General features: G+C 50.8%; 1 protein-coding gene across 1 annotated transcript in view; it reads left to right on the top strand.

Annotated features, from left to right (window-relative positions):
* Positions 1-17,175, top strand: part of LOC147116804 (plectin-like) — a 138,939-nt gene that overhangs the window by 109,756 nt on the left and 12,008 nt on the right. The window contains exon 19 of the mRNA XM_085987166.1: positions 1,682-13,786. Coding sequence (XP_085843292.1) covers positions 1,682-12,892 — 11,211 coding nt within the window. The 3' untranslated portion in view covers positions 12,893-13,786. The remainder of the gene's footprint in view (positions 1-1,681; positions 13,787-17,175) is intronic.

Consider the following 17,175-nt stretch of genomic DNA (forward strand, 5'->3'; position numbering starts at 1 on the left):
ACTGCAGATGGCAACACTTTGTTACCAATGCTAAGCAACCTTAAACAAAACCAGTGATTTAATGCAGGTGCTTCTGATCTATAACAATTTTAGTGATCTGTAAAGCTCCCTGACCAAGCAACAATGAAACCCTCATTGACCCCGCCCCATTCGACATTGCTCCCCACCTACTTCAGCTGGTAACCATTGTCCCAGCCCTTACCTGGTGTCCTCCACAATGCCCATTGCTGGCTGTCCACGAGCAAGTGTCTGTCTTCATCCCCCATTACCAGTGGTTCTGGACACCTTGTTCCATGCGGATTAACCCCTCAACTCCTCCTCCCTCCCACCTCTGTCATTGGCCACACCCCCGCCCCTCAGTTGGTGAATTGCCCCCTACTGGCTGACCTCAGCAACGTTGCCTCCCTTGTGAACAGATCATTCCCATTCGTGGCCTCATCATGGATGAAACCCAACTAACGGATAGTGACTCCTTCCCTGGCACTGAAGGTGGCCCACCTTCGCCCGCCCCCTTCACCTGCCACCCCCCCTTGTCTGCCCCACCCTCGCCCGCCCCCTTCACCTGCCGCCCCCCCTTGTCTGCCCCACCCTCGCCCGCCCCCTTCACCTGCCGCCCCCCCTTGTCTGCCCCACCTTCGCCCGCCCCCTTCACCTGCCACCCCCCCTTGTCTGCCCCACCCTCGCGGTGGGTTATTGCTGCGTTGGGTAATGGTGGGTTATTGCTGCGTTGGGTAACGGCGGGTTATTGCTGCGTTGGGTAACGGTGGGTTATTGCTGCGTTGGGTAACGGTGGGTTATTGCTGGGTTGGGTAACGGTGGGTTATTGCTGCGTTGGGTAACGGCGGGTTATTGCTGCGTTGGGAAATGGTGGGTTATTGCTGCGTTGGGTAACGGTGGGTTATTGCTGCGTTGGGTAATGGTGGGTTATTGCTGCGTTGGGTAATGGTGGATTATTGCTGCGTTGGGTAACGGCGGGTTATTGCTGCGTTGGGTAATGGTGAGTTATTGCTGCGTTGGGTAACGGTGGGTTATTGCTGCGTTGGGTAACGGCGGGTTATTGCTGCGTTGGGTAATGGTGGGTTATTGCTGCGTTGGGTAACGGCGGGTTATTGCTGCGTTGGGTAACGATGGGTTATTGCTGGGTGTGGTAACGGTGGGTTATTGCTGCGTTGGGTAACGGTGGGTTATTGCTGCGTTGGGTAACGGCGGGTTATTGCTGCGTTGGGTAACGGCGGGTTATTGTTGCGTTGGGTAATGGTGGGTTATTGCTGCGTTGGGTAATGGTGGGTTATTGCTGGGCTGGGTAACGGTGGGTTATTGCTGCATTGGGTAACGGCGGGTTATTGCTGCGTTGGGTAATGGCGTGTTATTGCTGGGTTGGGTAACGGCGGGTTATTGCTGCGTTGGGTAACGGCGGGTTATTGCTGCGTTGGGTAACGGCGGGTTATTGCTGCATTGGGTAATGGTGGGTTATTGCTGCGTTGGGTAACGGCGGGTTATTGCTGTGTTGGGTAATGGTGGGTTATTGCTTTGTTGGGTAATGGTGGGTTATTGCTGCGTTGGGTAACGGCGGGTTATTGCTGCGTTGGGTAACGGCGGGTTATTGCTGGGTGTGGTAACGGTGGGTTATTGCTGCGTTGGGTAATGTTATTGATCAATTTCTTGTACTTGCTCGTTGCAGATGGAAGCAGGACAGAAGAAAGAAATTGTCCACACGACTCACATCCTTCAACAAACCTTCATCAGTGAGAAAGAGCTGCTGCTAAAGAAGGAGAAGATGATTGAAGATGAGAAGGAGAAGTTAGAGCAGTTGTATGAAGATGAACTGAAGAAATCCAGGTCTCTGAAGGATGAACAAGAGAATCAAATGAAGAATCTGGAGGATGACAAACGCAAACTTCAAGCCAGTATGGACGAGGCACTGAGAAAGCAGAGGGAGGCTGAGAATCAGGTCCACGATAAGCAGAGAGAACTTCAGGAAATGGAGGTGAAGAGACAGGAGAAAGAGAAACAGCTAGCCAATGAAAATCAGGCTCTGAGAGAGATGTTGGAGCAACTGAAAACACAGAAGATCGAAGCAATGGCCAAAGAGAAGGTCATTCAATCAGTGACACTCACTCCAGTTGGAGCCGTTTCAAATGGCAGAGACGTGGTGGATTCCGCCCCTGAAAGTGAAGACGCCAAGTTCTCCTTCGATGGCCTTCGCCAACCAGTCACCGCAGGTCGGTTACTGCAAGCTGGCATCCTGAGCAAGAAACAGTTGGACAAGCTGAAGAAAGGTTCCATCACAGTGAAGGAACTCTCACAAAAAGAAAGCCTCAAGAATTATCTGCAGGGCAAGAGCTGTGTTGCTGGCCTGATCATTGAACCCACAAAGGAGAAAATGAGCATCTACCAGGCAATGAAGCAGAGACTGCTGAAACCCACCACAGCCACTGTGTTGCTGGAGGCCCAAGCAGCGTCCGGCTTCATCATCGACCCCATTAACAACAAGAAACTGTCGGTGAACGAGGCCATAAAGGAAGGAGTAGTTGGACCAGAGCTTCAGGACAAATTGCTTTCTGCCGAGAGGGCAGTAACAGGTTACAGGGATCCCTATACTGGCAATCAGATCTCCCTATTCCAAGCAATGAACAAGGACCTCATCATTCCAAGCCATGGAACTCGCCTGATGCAGGCACAGATTGCTACTGGTGGCATCATTGACCCCATCAACAGCCACCGCCTGCCGTTGGACCAGGCATGCAAGCAAGGTATATTTGATGAGGACATGAATAAGACACTTGCTAGTGACAGTGATGATACCAAAGGATTCTTTGACCCCAACACTCAGGAGAATGTTACGTACATGCAGCTGATGGACAGATGTAAGAAGGATCCAGAAACTGGCCTTCGTCTCTTGCCATTAACGGATGAAGCAGTGACACAAAAGGGAGGTTACACTACGGAGCAGACTCGCGACATCTTCAGCACGGCCACAGTGTCCGTCCCATCTGGGAAATTCTCTGGGAAGACTGTCACCATCTGGGAACTGATCAACTCGGACTATTTCACCGAAGATCAACGCCGGGATCTAATCTGGCAATACAGGTCAGGAAAGGTCACCATTGAAAACATTGTTAAATTCATCATTACAATCATTGATAAAACTGAGACCAAAAAACAGCTTCTCTTCGATGGTCTGAGGGACAAGGTTCCTGCCAGTGAGCTGTTGGAATCTAAGATCATCGACAAGAAGACGTTTGATGGGCTACAGAAGGGTAAGGCATCACCAGAAGATGTTGGCAAGTTGGAGGCGGTGAGGAAATACCTGCAGGGATCAGACAGCATCGCTGGAGTGTTTATCGAACCTACAAAGGAGAAGATCAGCTTTTATGAAGCGATGAAGAGGAATTTGTTGAGTCCAACCACAGCAGAGGCCTTACTGGAAGCTCAGGCAGCCTCGGGATTCATCGTTGACCCTGTGCAGAATCGGACACTCACTGTCGATGAAGCAGTTAAGGAAGGTCTCATTGGACCAGAGCTCCATGAGAAGCTTCTGTCTGCAGAAAGAGCGGTAACTGGATACAAGGATCCCTACACTGGCCGTAAGATCTCCTTATTTGAGGCAATCAACAAGAATCTTCTTCACAAAGACCATGGTATCCGCCTCCTGGAGGCACAGTTGGCATCTGGAGGCATCATTGACCCCGTGACCAGCCATCGCTTGCCCGTTGACGTGGCCTACAAGCGAGGAATGTTTGATGAGGAGACGAGCCAGATGTTGTCCAAGCCCAGTGATGACACAAAAGGATTCTATGATCCAAACACAGAGGAGAACCTCACCTACCAACAGCTGAAGGAGAGATGTAGAAAGGATGATAAGTCGGGGCTCTTCCTGCTGCCCTTGAGCGAGAAAGCAATAACGTCGAAACCTGCTTATGATGAAGAGCAGACAAAAGATACCTTTAGGAAGACCACAGTCTCTGTTCCTGCCGGCGCATTCACTGGTAAGACCGTCACCATCTGGGAGTTGATTAACTCAGAGTATTTCACTGATGAACAGAGGAGGGAGCTGATCCGACAGTATAGATCAGGAAAGGTCACAGTGGAGAAGATCATCAAAATTGTCATCACGGTGATTGAGGAAACAGAAACAAAGAAGAAACCACAGCTTCTCTTCGATGGTCTGAGGGACAAGGTTCCTGCCAGTGAGCTGTTGGAATCTAAGATCATCGACAAGAAGACGTTTGATGGGCTGCAGAAGGGTAAGGCATCACCAGAAGATGTTGGCAAGTTGGAGGCGGTGAGGAAATACCTGCAGGGATCAGAAAGCATCGCTGGAGTGTTTGTCGAACCTACAAAGGAGAAGATCAGCTTTTATGAAGCGATGAAGAAGAATCTGTTGAGACCAAGAATAGCAGAGGCCTTACTGGAAGCTCAGGCAGCGACAGGATTCATCGTTGACCCTGTGCGGAATCGGACGCTCACTGTCGATGAAGCAGTTAAGGAAGGTCTCATTGGACCAGAGCTCCATGAGCAGCTTCTTGCTGCTGAGAAAGCGGTAACTGGGTACACTGATCCCTACACTGGCCGTAAGATCTCCTTATTTGAAGCAATGAGAAAGGACCTTATACCCAAAGACCATGGTGTCCATCTCCTGGAGGCACAGTTGGCAGCTGGAGGCATCATTGACCCCGTGACCAGCCATCGCCTGCCTATGGAAGCAGCCTACAAGCGAGGCATGTTTGATGATGAGATGAGCAAAAAGTTGTCCACTCCCAGCGATGACATTAAAGGTTTCACTGAACCAAACACAGACGAGAGTGTCACCTACCAACAGCTGAAGGAGAGATGTAGAACTGACCCCGAGACATCCCTTTGTCTGTTACCATTGACAGAAGAGGCAACAAAACTTGTGGACGTCCACCCTGAGGAGGTGATTAAAGACGTTTTCCAAAAGTCCATGGTGTCCGTCCCATCTGGTAAATTCTCTGGAAAGACTGTCACCATCTGGGAACTGATCAACTCGGACTATTTCACCGAAGATCAACGCCGGGATCTAATCTGGCAATTCAGGTCAGGAAAGGTCACCATTGAAAACATTGTTAAATTCATCATTACAATCGTTGATGAAACTGAGACTAAAAAACAGCTTCTCTTCGATGGTCTGAGGGACAAGGTTCCTGCCAGTGAGCTGTTGGAATCTAAGATCATCGACAAGAAGACGTTTGATGGGCTGCAGAAGGGTAAGGCATCACCAGAAGATGTTGGCAAGTTGGAGGCGGTGAGGAAATACCTGCAGGGATCAGACAGCATCGCTGGAGTGTTTATCGAACCTACAAAGGAGAAGATCAGCTTTTATGAAGCAATGAAGAGGAATTTGTTGAGTCCAACCACAGCAGAGGCCTTACTGGAAGCTCAGGCAGCCTCGGGATTCATCGTTGACCCTGTGTGGAATCGGACACTCACTGTCGATGAAGCAGTTAAGGAAGGTCTCATTGGACCAGAGCTCCATGAGAAGCTTCTGTCTGCAGAAAGAGCGGTAACTGGATACAAGGATCCCTACACTGGCCGTAAGATCTCCCTATTTGAGGCAATCAACAAGAATCTTCTTCACAAAGACCATGGTATCCGCCTCCTGGAGGCACAGTTGGCATCTGGAGGCATCATTGACCCCGTGACCAGCCATCGCTTGCCCGTTGACGTGGCCTACAAGCGAGGAATGTTTGATGAGGAGACGAGCCAGATGTTGTCCAAGCCCAGTGATGACACAAAAGGATTCTATGATCCAAACACAGAGGAGAACCTCACCTACCAACAGCTGAAGGAGAGATGTAGAAAGGATGATAAGTCGGGGCTCTTCCTGCTGCCCTTGAGCGAGAAAGCAATAATGTCAAAACCTGCTTATGATGAAGAGCAGACAAAAGATACCTTTAGGAAGACCACAGTCTCTGTTCCTGCCGGCGCATTCACTGGTAAGACCGTCACCATCTGGGAGTTGATTAACTCAGAGTATTTCACTGATGAACAGAGGAGGGAGCTGATCCGACAGTATAGATCAGGAAAGGTCACAGTGGAGAAGATCATCAAAATTGTCATCACGGTGATTGAGGAAACAGAAACAAAGAAGAAACCACAGCTTCTCTTCGATGGTCTGAGGGACAAGGTTCCTGCCAGTGAGCTGTTGGAATCTAAGATCATCGACAAGAAGACGTTTGATGGGCTGCAGAAGGGTAAGGCATCACCAGAAGATGTTGGCAAGTTGGAGGCGGTGAGGAAATACCTGCAGGGATCAGACAGCATCGCTGGAGTGTTTATCGAACCTACAAAGGAGAAGATGAGCTTTTATGATGCGATGAAGAAGAATCTGTTGAGACCAAGAATAGCAGAGGCCTTACTGGAAGCTCAGGCAGCGACAGGATTCATTGTTGACCCTGTGCAGAATCGGACGCTCACTGTCGATGAAGCAGTTAAGGAAGGTCTCATTGGACCAGAGCTCCATGAGAAGCTTCTTGCTGCTGAGAAAGCAGTAACTGGGTACACTGATCCCTACACTGGCCGTAAGATCTCCTTATTTGAAGCAATGAGAAAGGACCTTATACCCAAAGACCATGGTGTCCATCTCCTGGAGGCACAGTTGGCAGCTGGAGGTATCATTGACCCTGTGACGAGCCATCGCCTGCCCATGGAAGCAGCCTACAAGCGAGGCATGTTTGATGATGAGATGAGCCAAAAGTTGTCCACTCCCAGCGATGACATTAAAGGTTTCACTGAACCAAACACAGACGAGAGTGTCACCTACCAACAGCTGAAGGAGAGATGTAGAACTGACCCTGAGACATCCCTTTGCCTGTTACCATTGACAGAAGAGGCAACAAAACTTGTGGACGTCCACCCTGAGGAGGTGATTAAAGACGTTTTCCAAAAGTCCATGGTGTCCGTCCCATCTGGTAAATTCTCTGGAAAGACTGTCACCATCTGGGAACTGATCAACTCGGACTATTTCACCGAAGATCAACGCCGGGATCTAATCTGGCAATTCAGGTCAGGAAAGGTCACCATTGAAAACATTGTTAAATTCATCATTACAATCGTTGTTGAAACTGAGACTAAGAAACAGCTTCTCTTCGATGGTCTGAGGGACAAGGTTCCTGCCAGTGAGCTGTTGGAATCTAAGATCATCGACAAGAAGACGTTTGATGGGCTGCAGAAGGGTAAGGCATCACCAGAAGATGTTGGCAAGTTGGAGGCGGTGAGGAAATACCTGCAGGGATCAGACAGCATCGCTGGAGCGTTTATCGAACCTACAAAGGAGAAGATCAGCTTTTATGAAGCGATGAAGAAGAATCTGTTGAGTCCAACCACAGCAGAGGCCTTACTGGAAGCTCAGGCAGCCTCGGGATTCATCGTTGACATTGTGTGGAATCGGACACTCACTGTCGATGAAGCAGTTAAGGAAGGTCTCATTGGACCAGAGCTCCATGAGAAGCTTCTGTCTGCAGAAAGAGCGGTAACTGGATACAAGGATCCCTACACTGGCCGTAAGATCTCCCTATTTGAGGCAATCAACAAGAATCTTCTTCACAAAGACCATGGTATCCGCCTCCTGGAGGCACAGTTGGCATCTGGAGGCATCATTGACCCCGTGACCAGCCATCGCTTGCCCGTTGACGTGGCCTACAAGCGAGGAATGTTTGATGAGGAGACGAGCCAGATGTTGTCCAAGCCCAGTGATGACACAAAAGGATTCTATGATCCAAACACAGAGGAGAACCTCACCTACCAACAGCTGAAGGAGAGATGTAGAAAGGATGATAAGTCGGGGCTCTTCCTGCTGCCCTTGAGCGAGAAAGCAATAATGTCAAAACCTGCTTATGATGAAGAGCAGACAAAAGATACCTTTAGGAAGACCACAGTCTCTGTTCCTGCCGGCGCATTCACTGGTAAGACCGTCACCATCTGGGAGTTGATTAACTCAGAGTATTTCACTGATGAACAGAGGAGGGAGCTGATCCAACAGTATAGATCAGGAAAGGTCACAGTGGAGAAGATCATCAAAATTGTCATCACGGTGATTGAGGAAACAGAAACAAAGAAGAAACCACAGCTTCTCTTCGATGGTCTGAGGGACAAGGTTCCTGCCAGTGAGCTGTTGGAATCTAAGATCATCGACAAGAAGACGTTTGATGGGCTGCAGAAGGGTAAGGCATCACCAGAAGATGTTGGCAAGTTGGAGGCGGTGAGGAAATACCTGCAGGGATCAGACAGCATCGCTGGAGTGTTTGTCGAACCTACAAAGGAGAAGATGAGCTTTTATGAAGCGATGAAGAAGAATCTGTTGAGACCAAGAATAGCAGAGGCCTTACTGGAAGCTCAGGCAGCGACAGGATTCATTGTTGACCCTGTGCGGAATCGGACGCTCACTGTCGATGAAGCAGTTAAGGAAGGTCTCATTGGACCAGAGCTCCATGAGAAGCTTCTTACTGCTGAGAAAGCAGTAATTGGGTACACTGATCCTTACACTGGCCGTAAGATCTCCTTATTTGAAGCAATGAGAAAGGACCTTATACCCAAGGACCATGGTGTCCATCTCCTGGAGGCACAGTTGGCAGCTGGAGGCATCATTGACCCCGTGACCAGCCATCGCCTGCCTATGGAAGCAGCCTACAAGCGAGGCATGTTTGATGATGAGATGAGCAAAAAGTTGTCCACTCCCAGCGATGACATTAAAGGTTTCACTGAACCAAACACAGACGAGAGTGTCACCTACCAACAGCTGAAGGAGAGATGTAGAACTGACCCCGAGACATCCCTTTGTCTGTTACCATTGACAGAAGAGGCAACAAAACGTGTGGACGTCCACCCTGAGGAGGTGATTAAAGACGTTTTCCAAAAATCCATGGTGTCCGTCCCATCCGGTAAATTCTCTGGAAAGACTGTCACCATCTGGGAACTGATCCACTCGGAGTATTTCACCGAAGAACAGAGAAGGGAACTAATTCATCAATACAGGTCAGGAAAAGTGACTGTGGAGAAAATAATTACAATTGTTGTTACAATTATTGAGGAAAGTGAGTTGAAGAAAAAGCCACAAATTACGTTTCATGGTCTAAGGGAAAAGGTTCCTGCCAGTGAGCTGTTGGAATCTAAGATCATCGACAAGAAGATGTTTGATGGGCTGCAGAAGGGTAAGGCATCACCAGAAGATGTTGGCAAGTTGGAGGCGGTGAGGAAATACCTGCAGGGATCAGACAGCATCGCTGGAGTGTTTATCGAGCCTACAAAGGAGAAGATGAGCTTTTATGAAGCGATGAAGAAGAATCTGTTGAGTCCAACCACAGCAGAGGCCTTACTGGAAGCTCAGGCAGCGACAGGATTCATCGTTGACCCTGTGCGGAATCGGACGCTCACTGTCGATGAAGCAGTTAAGGAAGGTCTCATTGGACCAGAGCTCCATGAGAAGCTTCTTGCTGCTGAGAAAGCGGTAACTGGATACACTGATCCCTACACTGGCCGTAAGATCTCCTTATACCAAGCAATCAAGAAGGATCTCATCTCTAAAGATCATGGTGTCCATCTCCTGGAGGCACAGATTGCTACGGGAGGCATAATTGACCCTGTGACCAGTCATCGCCTGCCGGTAGGTGTGGCCTACAAGCGAGGTATGTTTGATGAGCAGATGAACACGAGTCTCTCAGATGCTGATGATGACACTAAAGGGTTTGTTGATCCCAACTCTCATGAGGACCTCACCTACCAACAGCTGAAGGAGAGATGTGTGGCAGATCCTGAAACTGGACTGTGCCTCCTGCCCATGAATGACAGAGAGAAACCAAGGGTGGTTGAAAGTATGATCCACAGTGAGACCGAAACGAGGGAGGTGTTTGAGAACACTACGGTGGACATTCCATCAGGTTCTATGGGTGGGAATTCCATGACTGTTTGGGAGATCATGAACTCTGAGTTCATTTCAGAGAAAGAAAGGCGCAAGCTAACGAAAGAATATCAGACAGGGAAAATCACCCGCGAGCGTTTAGTTGTCGTAATTATTGAGATTATTCAACAGGTGGAAATTCGCAGGGGATATCAAATGATTACGTTCAACAGCTACCGGGGCAAGATCACTGCAGATCAGCTGTATGCCTCACGAATTATTGACCTGGAGACTCTCAACATGTTGAAGGAGAAGAAACTGACGGTTCGAGAAGTGTGTGAAATGGAGTCTGTGAGGAAGTACCTGTTTGGGACGGGGGCCATCAGCGGCATTTATAAAAGCGCTGTGAAGGAGGTGTTAAATCTGTATGAAGCGATGAAGAAAGGTTGGGTGAAACCTGAGATAGCTCACGCTCTGCTGGAGGCCCAGGCTGCCACCGGCTTCATCCTGGACCCAGTGAAGAACAAGAGGCTGACAGTGGACGAGGCTGTGAGGGAGGGTGTGGTGGGTCCTGAGCTTCATGACAAGCTGCTGTCGGCAGAGCGAGCAGTCACCGGTTACCGAGACCCTTACACCGGGAAAGCCATCTCGCTTTTCCAGGCCATGAAGAAAGGCCTCATTGTGAGGGACTACGCCCTGAGGCTTCTCGATGCCCAGCTGGTCACAGGCGGGATCATCGACCCAGAGTACAACCATCACCTACCTCTGGAGGCCGCCTACCAACGCGGCTACCTTGACTGCGAGACTTACGGCCTCCTCATCGATCCTGCCGAGGGGACACGAGGATTCCATGACCCCAACACTGAGGAGGCATTGAGCTATGGCCAGCTGATGGCGAGGTGCAAAGCTGATGAAAATACAGGTCATCGCCTCTTGGCTCTGACAGACAAGAGACGGTTGATATTCAAGGGTCTGCGCAAGCAGATCACAATAGAACAACTTGTAGCCTCAAATATCATCGAACATTCCTTAGCTACACAGCTGCAGGAAGGCGAGACCACCATTGAAGAAGTTAGCGACAGTATCAAGAAATATTTGGAAGGCACAAGTTGCATTTCGGGGGTGTTTGTTGAGGCCGCTAAGGAGAGACTGTCCATTTACCAAGCCATGAAGAAGGGGATGATCAGACCTGGGACAGCGTTCGAGCTGTTGGAAGCCCAAGCAGCGACTGGTTATGTGATCGACCCAATCAAAAACCTGAAGTTAACCGTCACTGAAGCAGTTAAGATGGGAGTGGTGGGCCCGGAGTTTAAAGACAAGCTTCTGTCGGCTGAGAGAGCGGTCACTGGTTACAGAGACCCTCACTCAGGTGCTATCATGTCCCTGTTTCAAGCTATGCAAAAAGGTCTGATTCTTAAAGACCATGGTATCCGGTTACTGGAGTCACAGATTGCTACAGGAGGCATCATTGACCCTGAGTACAGTCACCGCCTGCCTGTGGAAATGGCGTACAAGCGCGGTCTGTTTGATGAGGAGATGAACAGGATATTGTTAGATCCAGGAGATGACACCAAGGGCTTCTTTGACCCAAACACTGAGGAAAATCTGACCTACCTGCAGCTGAAGGAGCGATGTGTCGTGGACTCGGACACTGGACTCTGCCTACTGCCACTGAAAGAGAAGAAGCGCGAGAGGAAGACTTCCTCCAAGTCATCTGTCCGCAAACGCCGGGTGGTCATCGTTGATCCTGAAACCGGCAAAGAAATGTCTGTTTACGAGGCTTATCATAAAGGACTGATTGACCATCAGACCTACACCGAGCTGTCCGAACAAGAGTGTGAATGGGAGGAAGTGACCATCTCCTCATCAGATGGCATAGTAAAGTCGATGATCACCGACAGAAGGTCTGGCAGGCAGTATGATATCGATGATGCGTTGTCCAGAGGTTTGATTAACCAAGGTTCTTTGGACTTGTATCGCTCAGGAGCTTTGTCCATAACTGAATTTGCCGATATGTTGTCAGGAAATATGAGTGGATTCCGCTCGAGATCTTCTTCAGTTGGATCTTCATCTTCATACTCAAGCCAACAGGCGAGTCCCATGAGAAGCCACATTGCATGGAGTGATCCAACGGAGGAGACTTGTCCAGTTGCTGGCATCTTGGACACGGATACACTTGAGAAAGTCTCCATCACAGAGGCAATGCACCGTAACCTAGTGGACAACATCAGTGGGCAGCGGTTACTGGAGGCCCAGGCCTGTACTGGTGGAATCCTTGATCCCAACACAGGAGACAAGTATTCCGTCACAGATGCTGTTGGGAAAAGCCTAGTCGACAAGATCATGGTGGACAGGATCAACCTGGCTCAGAAGGCTTTCAACGGATTTGAAGATCCAAGAACCAAGTCTAAAATGTCCGCTGCTCAGGCCTTGAAGAAAGGCTGGCTGTATTATGAGGCCGGTCAGCGATTCCTGGAGGTGCAGTACCTGACTGGCGGACTGATTGAGCCAGATATCTCTGGACGAGTGCCCCTGGATGAAGCTTTACAAAAGGGCACCATTGATGCACGCACTGCACAGAAGCTGAGGGACGTTGGGGCTTATGCAAAGTATATAACCTGCCCCAAAACCAAACTGAAAATCTCCTACAAGGATGCGATGGACCGATCTATGATTGAGGAAGGGACAGGCCTGCGTTTGCTGGAAGCCTCGTCTCAGTCCACCAAAGGCTTCTACAGCCCCTACAGCGTGAGTGGAGCTGGTTCATCGGCAGGTTCCCGCTCAGGTTCAAAAACAGGATCCAGAACTGGCTCCAGACGGGGAAGCTTTGATGCCTCGGGATCTGGTTACTCGATGTCCTTCTCCTCCTCCTCGTACACATCATCCAGTTATGGCCGCAGGTTGGCAGCCAGTGTGCCTGGAGGGAGGGAGATGGTGCCCACGCCTCAAAGCCTCTCTGCTCCTCATACCCACAGCAACCCAGAGAAGAGCTCGCTCTTCACCCAGTCGCAACTGCTGCAGGTGGCGATGGTGTAACGCCACTCTTCCCGCCCGCCCCTCCCCATATAACCATCGTCCTGCTCTGCAACTAGCAATCAAATGGCCAAGAAATGGCCTCTGTTTAACGGCCTCTGTTTAACGGCCAACAAAGGAATGATTGTTACCAAAAATTTTAGAGAGAAACTTACTTTAATTTCCCATCACCTCAGTTCCTCTGAGTTTTAAATAATCTTGTCATTTGAAAATTGATCAGATGGAATGTTGTGTATATGTTTGGAATAAGAACAAAATATTTCTGCTTATTTGATTTGACCTGTGGGGTGTTTGGTTTCCCGCGGATAAAGAGTGTGTTGCTATTTGTAGAGCAGGTGGACTAACCCTGAACCACTGCTGCCATTTAACCGCCTGATCTTGCTGCATCAGTGGTAAGGATTTGTAATGTCCGAACCTCAAAACCTTCTTCTCGTTGAATGCACTGACCCACAGCGTGCCCAGATAGCTCCGCTTTCTATTTTTAAACCAAGTGCTGCAAGTATTAAGAGCTTTTTTTTTCACTGAACTATAACAAAGACTTTGACGCTGTTAAAAAACCAAATATTAACAAGGTGCCATCTTTCAAATATATCGAACCCTCCACTTAGACTCGGGGTTCCGGTCTGCTGCAGGAATACTCAACCAGTTGTTCAAATCGCTTCCCTCGTCACATCTGCCTCCACTGCACTGACTCAGCCTCAATGACTATTTACATCTGAGTGAATTCTGACTCCCTGGGTGAAGCAGGACTTCTGCGGAAAGCCATAGAGACCAACCAGCTTGCCAATCACTGATCGAATCTCCGCCCTCGCCGGCATCTTTCTGTGCACATGGAAACCAAGAAACACACCGGCTGAGGGTCGACGGACTCCTTGCAACACTGCCAGTGCCCAGAGGGTGAGTGGGATGTGTCTCCATCTCCTTCACGGCTCACTGTTCCACTTCTGAAATTCTCAGCTTTCTAATCACTGTCAGTGCCTACATTCTCCCTCACACCTCTCTCTCATTCCCACCTCTCTCTCCCTCATTCCCCCCTCTCTCATTCCTCTCTCTCTCTAATCCCCCTCTCTGTCTCTCTGTCTAAGAACACAACATAAGAATTAGGAGCAGGAGTCGGCCATACGGCCCCTCGAGCCTGCTCCGCCATTCAATAAGATCATGGCTGATCATTGACCTCAACTCCACTTTCCCGCCCGATCCCCATATCCCTCGATTCCCCTAGAGTCCAAAAATCTATCGATCTCAGCCCATTGGGGTAGAGAATTCCGAAGATTCACAACCCTCTGAGTGAAGAAATTCCTCCTCATAGAATCATAGAATGGTTACAGCATGGATGGAAGCCAGTCGGCCCGTGCCGACTCTCAGCCAGTCCCACTCCCCCGCCCTTTCCCCGTAGCCCTGCAAATTATTTTCCTTCAGTTACTTATCCAACTCCCTTTTGAAAGATAAGATTGAATCCTCCTCCACCACCCTTTCAGGCAGTGCATTCCAGATCTTAACCACTCACTGCGTAAAAAAGTTTTTCCTCCTGTCGCCTTTGGTTCTGTTGCCAATGAACTTAAATCTGTGTCCTCTGGTTCTCGGCCCTTCCACCAATGGGAACAGTTTCTCTCTCTCTACTCTGTCCAGACCCCTCATGGTTTTGAACATCTCGATCAAATCTCCTCTCAATCTTCTCTGCTCTAAGGAGAACAACCCCAGCTTCTCCAGTCTATCAACGTAACTGAAGCCCCTCATCCCTGGAACCATTCTCGTAAATCTTTTCTGCACCCTCTCTAAGGCCGTCACATCCTTCCTAAAGTGCGGTGCCCAGAATTGGACACAATACTCCAGTTGGGGCCGAACCAGTGTTTTATAAAGGTTCATCATAACTTCCACACTTTTGTACTCTGTACCTTTGTACCTATTTATGAAGCCCAGGATCCCGTAAGCCTTTTTAACTGCTTTCTCAACCTGCCCTGCCACCTTTGATTTGTGCACATATATCCCCAGGTCTCTCTGTTCATGCACCCTTTAGAATTGTACCCTTTAGTTTATATTTCCTCTCCTTGTTCTTCCTACCAAAATGTATCTCTTCGCACTTTTCTGCATTAAATTTCACTGCCATGTGTCCGCCCATTCCACCAGCCTGTCTGTCTTCCTGAAGTCTATCACTCTCCTCCTCACTGTTCACTATACTTCCAAGTTTTGTCTCATCTGCAAATTCTGAAATTGTGCCCTGTACACCCACGTCCAAGTCATTAATATATATCAAGAAAAGCAGTGGTCCTAGAACCGACCCCTGGGGAATACCACTGTATACCTTCCTCCAGTCCAAAAAACAGCCGTTCACCACTACTCTCTGTTTCCTGTCACTTATCCAATTCCGTATCCATGTCCACTGTCCCTTTTATTCCATGGGCTTCAGCTTTGCTGGTAAGCCTATTATGTGGCACTTTGTCGAACACCTTTTGGAAATCCATGTTCACTACGTCAACTGCATTACCCTCATCAACCCTCCCTGTTACCTCTCTCTCTCTCTCTCTCTGTCTCATTGCCTATGTCTCTCTCCCTCTCTCTCTCTCTCTCTGTCTCTGTGCTGTTGGATGTGACTACGGTTGTTATTTATCCATGATTTGGGAAGTGTATTTGTGAAGGAAGCTTCAGTCCTTGAAATCCAGATGTGTTCATTTGACCTTCGAAAAAACCTTCTAACTATCGGCCAATGTGTGAGGAACTGGTCAAGGCTGCGGCTGTCCACGTGAACTGATTTACCCCCTTCCCTGGGGTGAGGATGGAGTCTCCCTGGGGTGGGGATGGGGTCTCACTGGGGTGGGGATGGGGTCTCACTGGGGTGGGGATGGAGTCTGCCTGGGGTGGGGATGTCTGCCTGGGGTGGGAGTCTCCCTGGGGTGAGGATGGGGTCTCCCTGGGGTGGGAGTCTCCCTGGGGTGGGGATGGAGTCTGCCTGGGGTGGGGATGGGGTCTCACTGGGGTGGGGATGGAGTCTCCCTGGGGTGGGGATGGAGTCTCCCTGGGGTGGGGATGGAGTCTCCCTGGGGTGGGGATGGGGTCTCCCTGGGGTGGGGATGGGGTCTCCCTGGGGTGGGGATGGAGTCTCCCTGGGGTGGGGATGGAGTCTCCCTGGGGTGGGGATGGGGTCTCCCTGGGGTGGGGATGGAGTCTCCCTGGGGTGGGGATGGAGTCTCCCTGGGGTGGGGATGGGGTCTCCCTGGGGTGGGGATGGAGTCTCCCTGGGGTGGGGATGGAGTCTCCCTGGGGTGGGGATGGAGTCTCCCTGGGGTGGGGATGGAGTCTCCCTGGGGTGGGAGTCTCCCTGGGGTGGGAGTCTCCCTGGGGTGGGGATGGAGTCTCCCTGGGGTGGGGATGGGAGTCTCCCTGGGGTGAGGATGTCTCCCTGGGGTGGGGATGGAGTCTCCCTGGGGTGGGGATGGAGTCTCCCTGGGGTGGGGATGGAGTCTCCCTGGGGTGGGGATGGAGTCTCCCTGGGGTGAGGATGGAGTCTCCCTGGGGTGGGGATGGAGTCTCCCTGGGGTGGGGATGGAGTCTCCCTGGGGTGGGGATGGAGTCTCCCTGGGGTGGGGATGGAGTCTCCCTGGGGTGGGGATGGAGTCTCCCTGGGGTGGGGATGGAGTCTCCCTGGGGTGGGGATGGAGTCTCCCTGGGGTGGGGATGGAGTCTCCCTGGGGTGGGGATGGAGTCTCCCTGGGGTGGGGATGGAGTCTCCCTGGGGTGGGGATGGGGTCTCCCTGGGGTGAGGATGGAGTCTCCCTGGGGTGGGGATGGAGTCTCCCTGGGGTGGGGATGGAGTCTCCCTGGGGTGGGGATGGAGTCTCCCTGGGGTGGGGATGGAGTCTCCCTGGGGTGGGGATGGAGTCTCCCTGGGGTGAGGATGGAGTCTCCCTGGGGTGGGGATGGAGTCTCCCTGGGGTGGGGATGGAGTCTCCCTGGGGTGGGGATGTCTCCCTGGGGTGGGGATGGAGTCTCCCTGGGGTGGGGATGTCTCCCTGGGGTGGGAGTCTCCCTGGGGACAGAATCTCCCTGGGGTGGGAGTCTCCCTGGGGTGGGGATGGGGTCTCCCTGGGGTGGGGATGGAGTCTCCCTGGGGTGGGGATGGGAGTCTCCCTGGGGTGGGGATGGGGTCTCCCTGGGGTGGGGATGGAGTCTCCCTGGGGTGGGGATGGGAGTCTCCCTGGGGTGGGGATGGAGTCTCCCTGGGGTGGGGATGGAGTCTCCCTGGGGTGGGGATGTCTCCCTGGGGTGGGGATGGGGTCTCCCTGGGGTGG

Source organism: Somniosus microcephalus, chromosome 5 (assembly GCF_052327205.1).
Source record: "Somniosus microcephalus isolate GS21.2 chromosome 5, FLI_Smic_1.0, whole genome shotgun sequence".
Classification (NCBI taxonomy): Eukaryota; Metazoa; Chordata; class Chondrichthyes; order Squaliformes; family Somniosidae; genus Somniosus; species Somniosus microcephalus.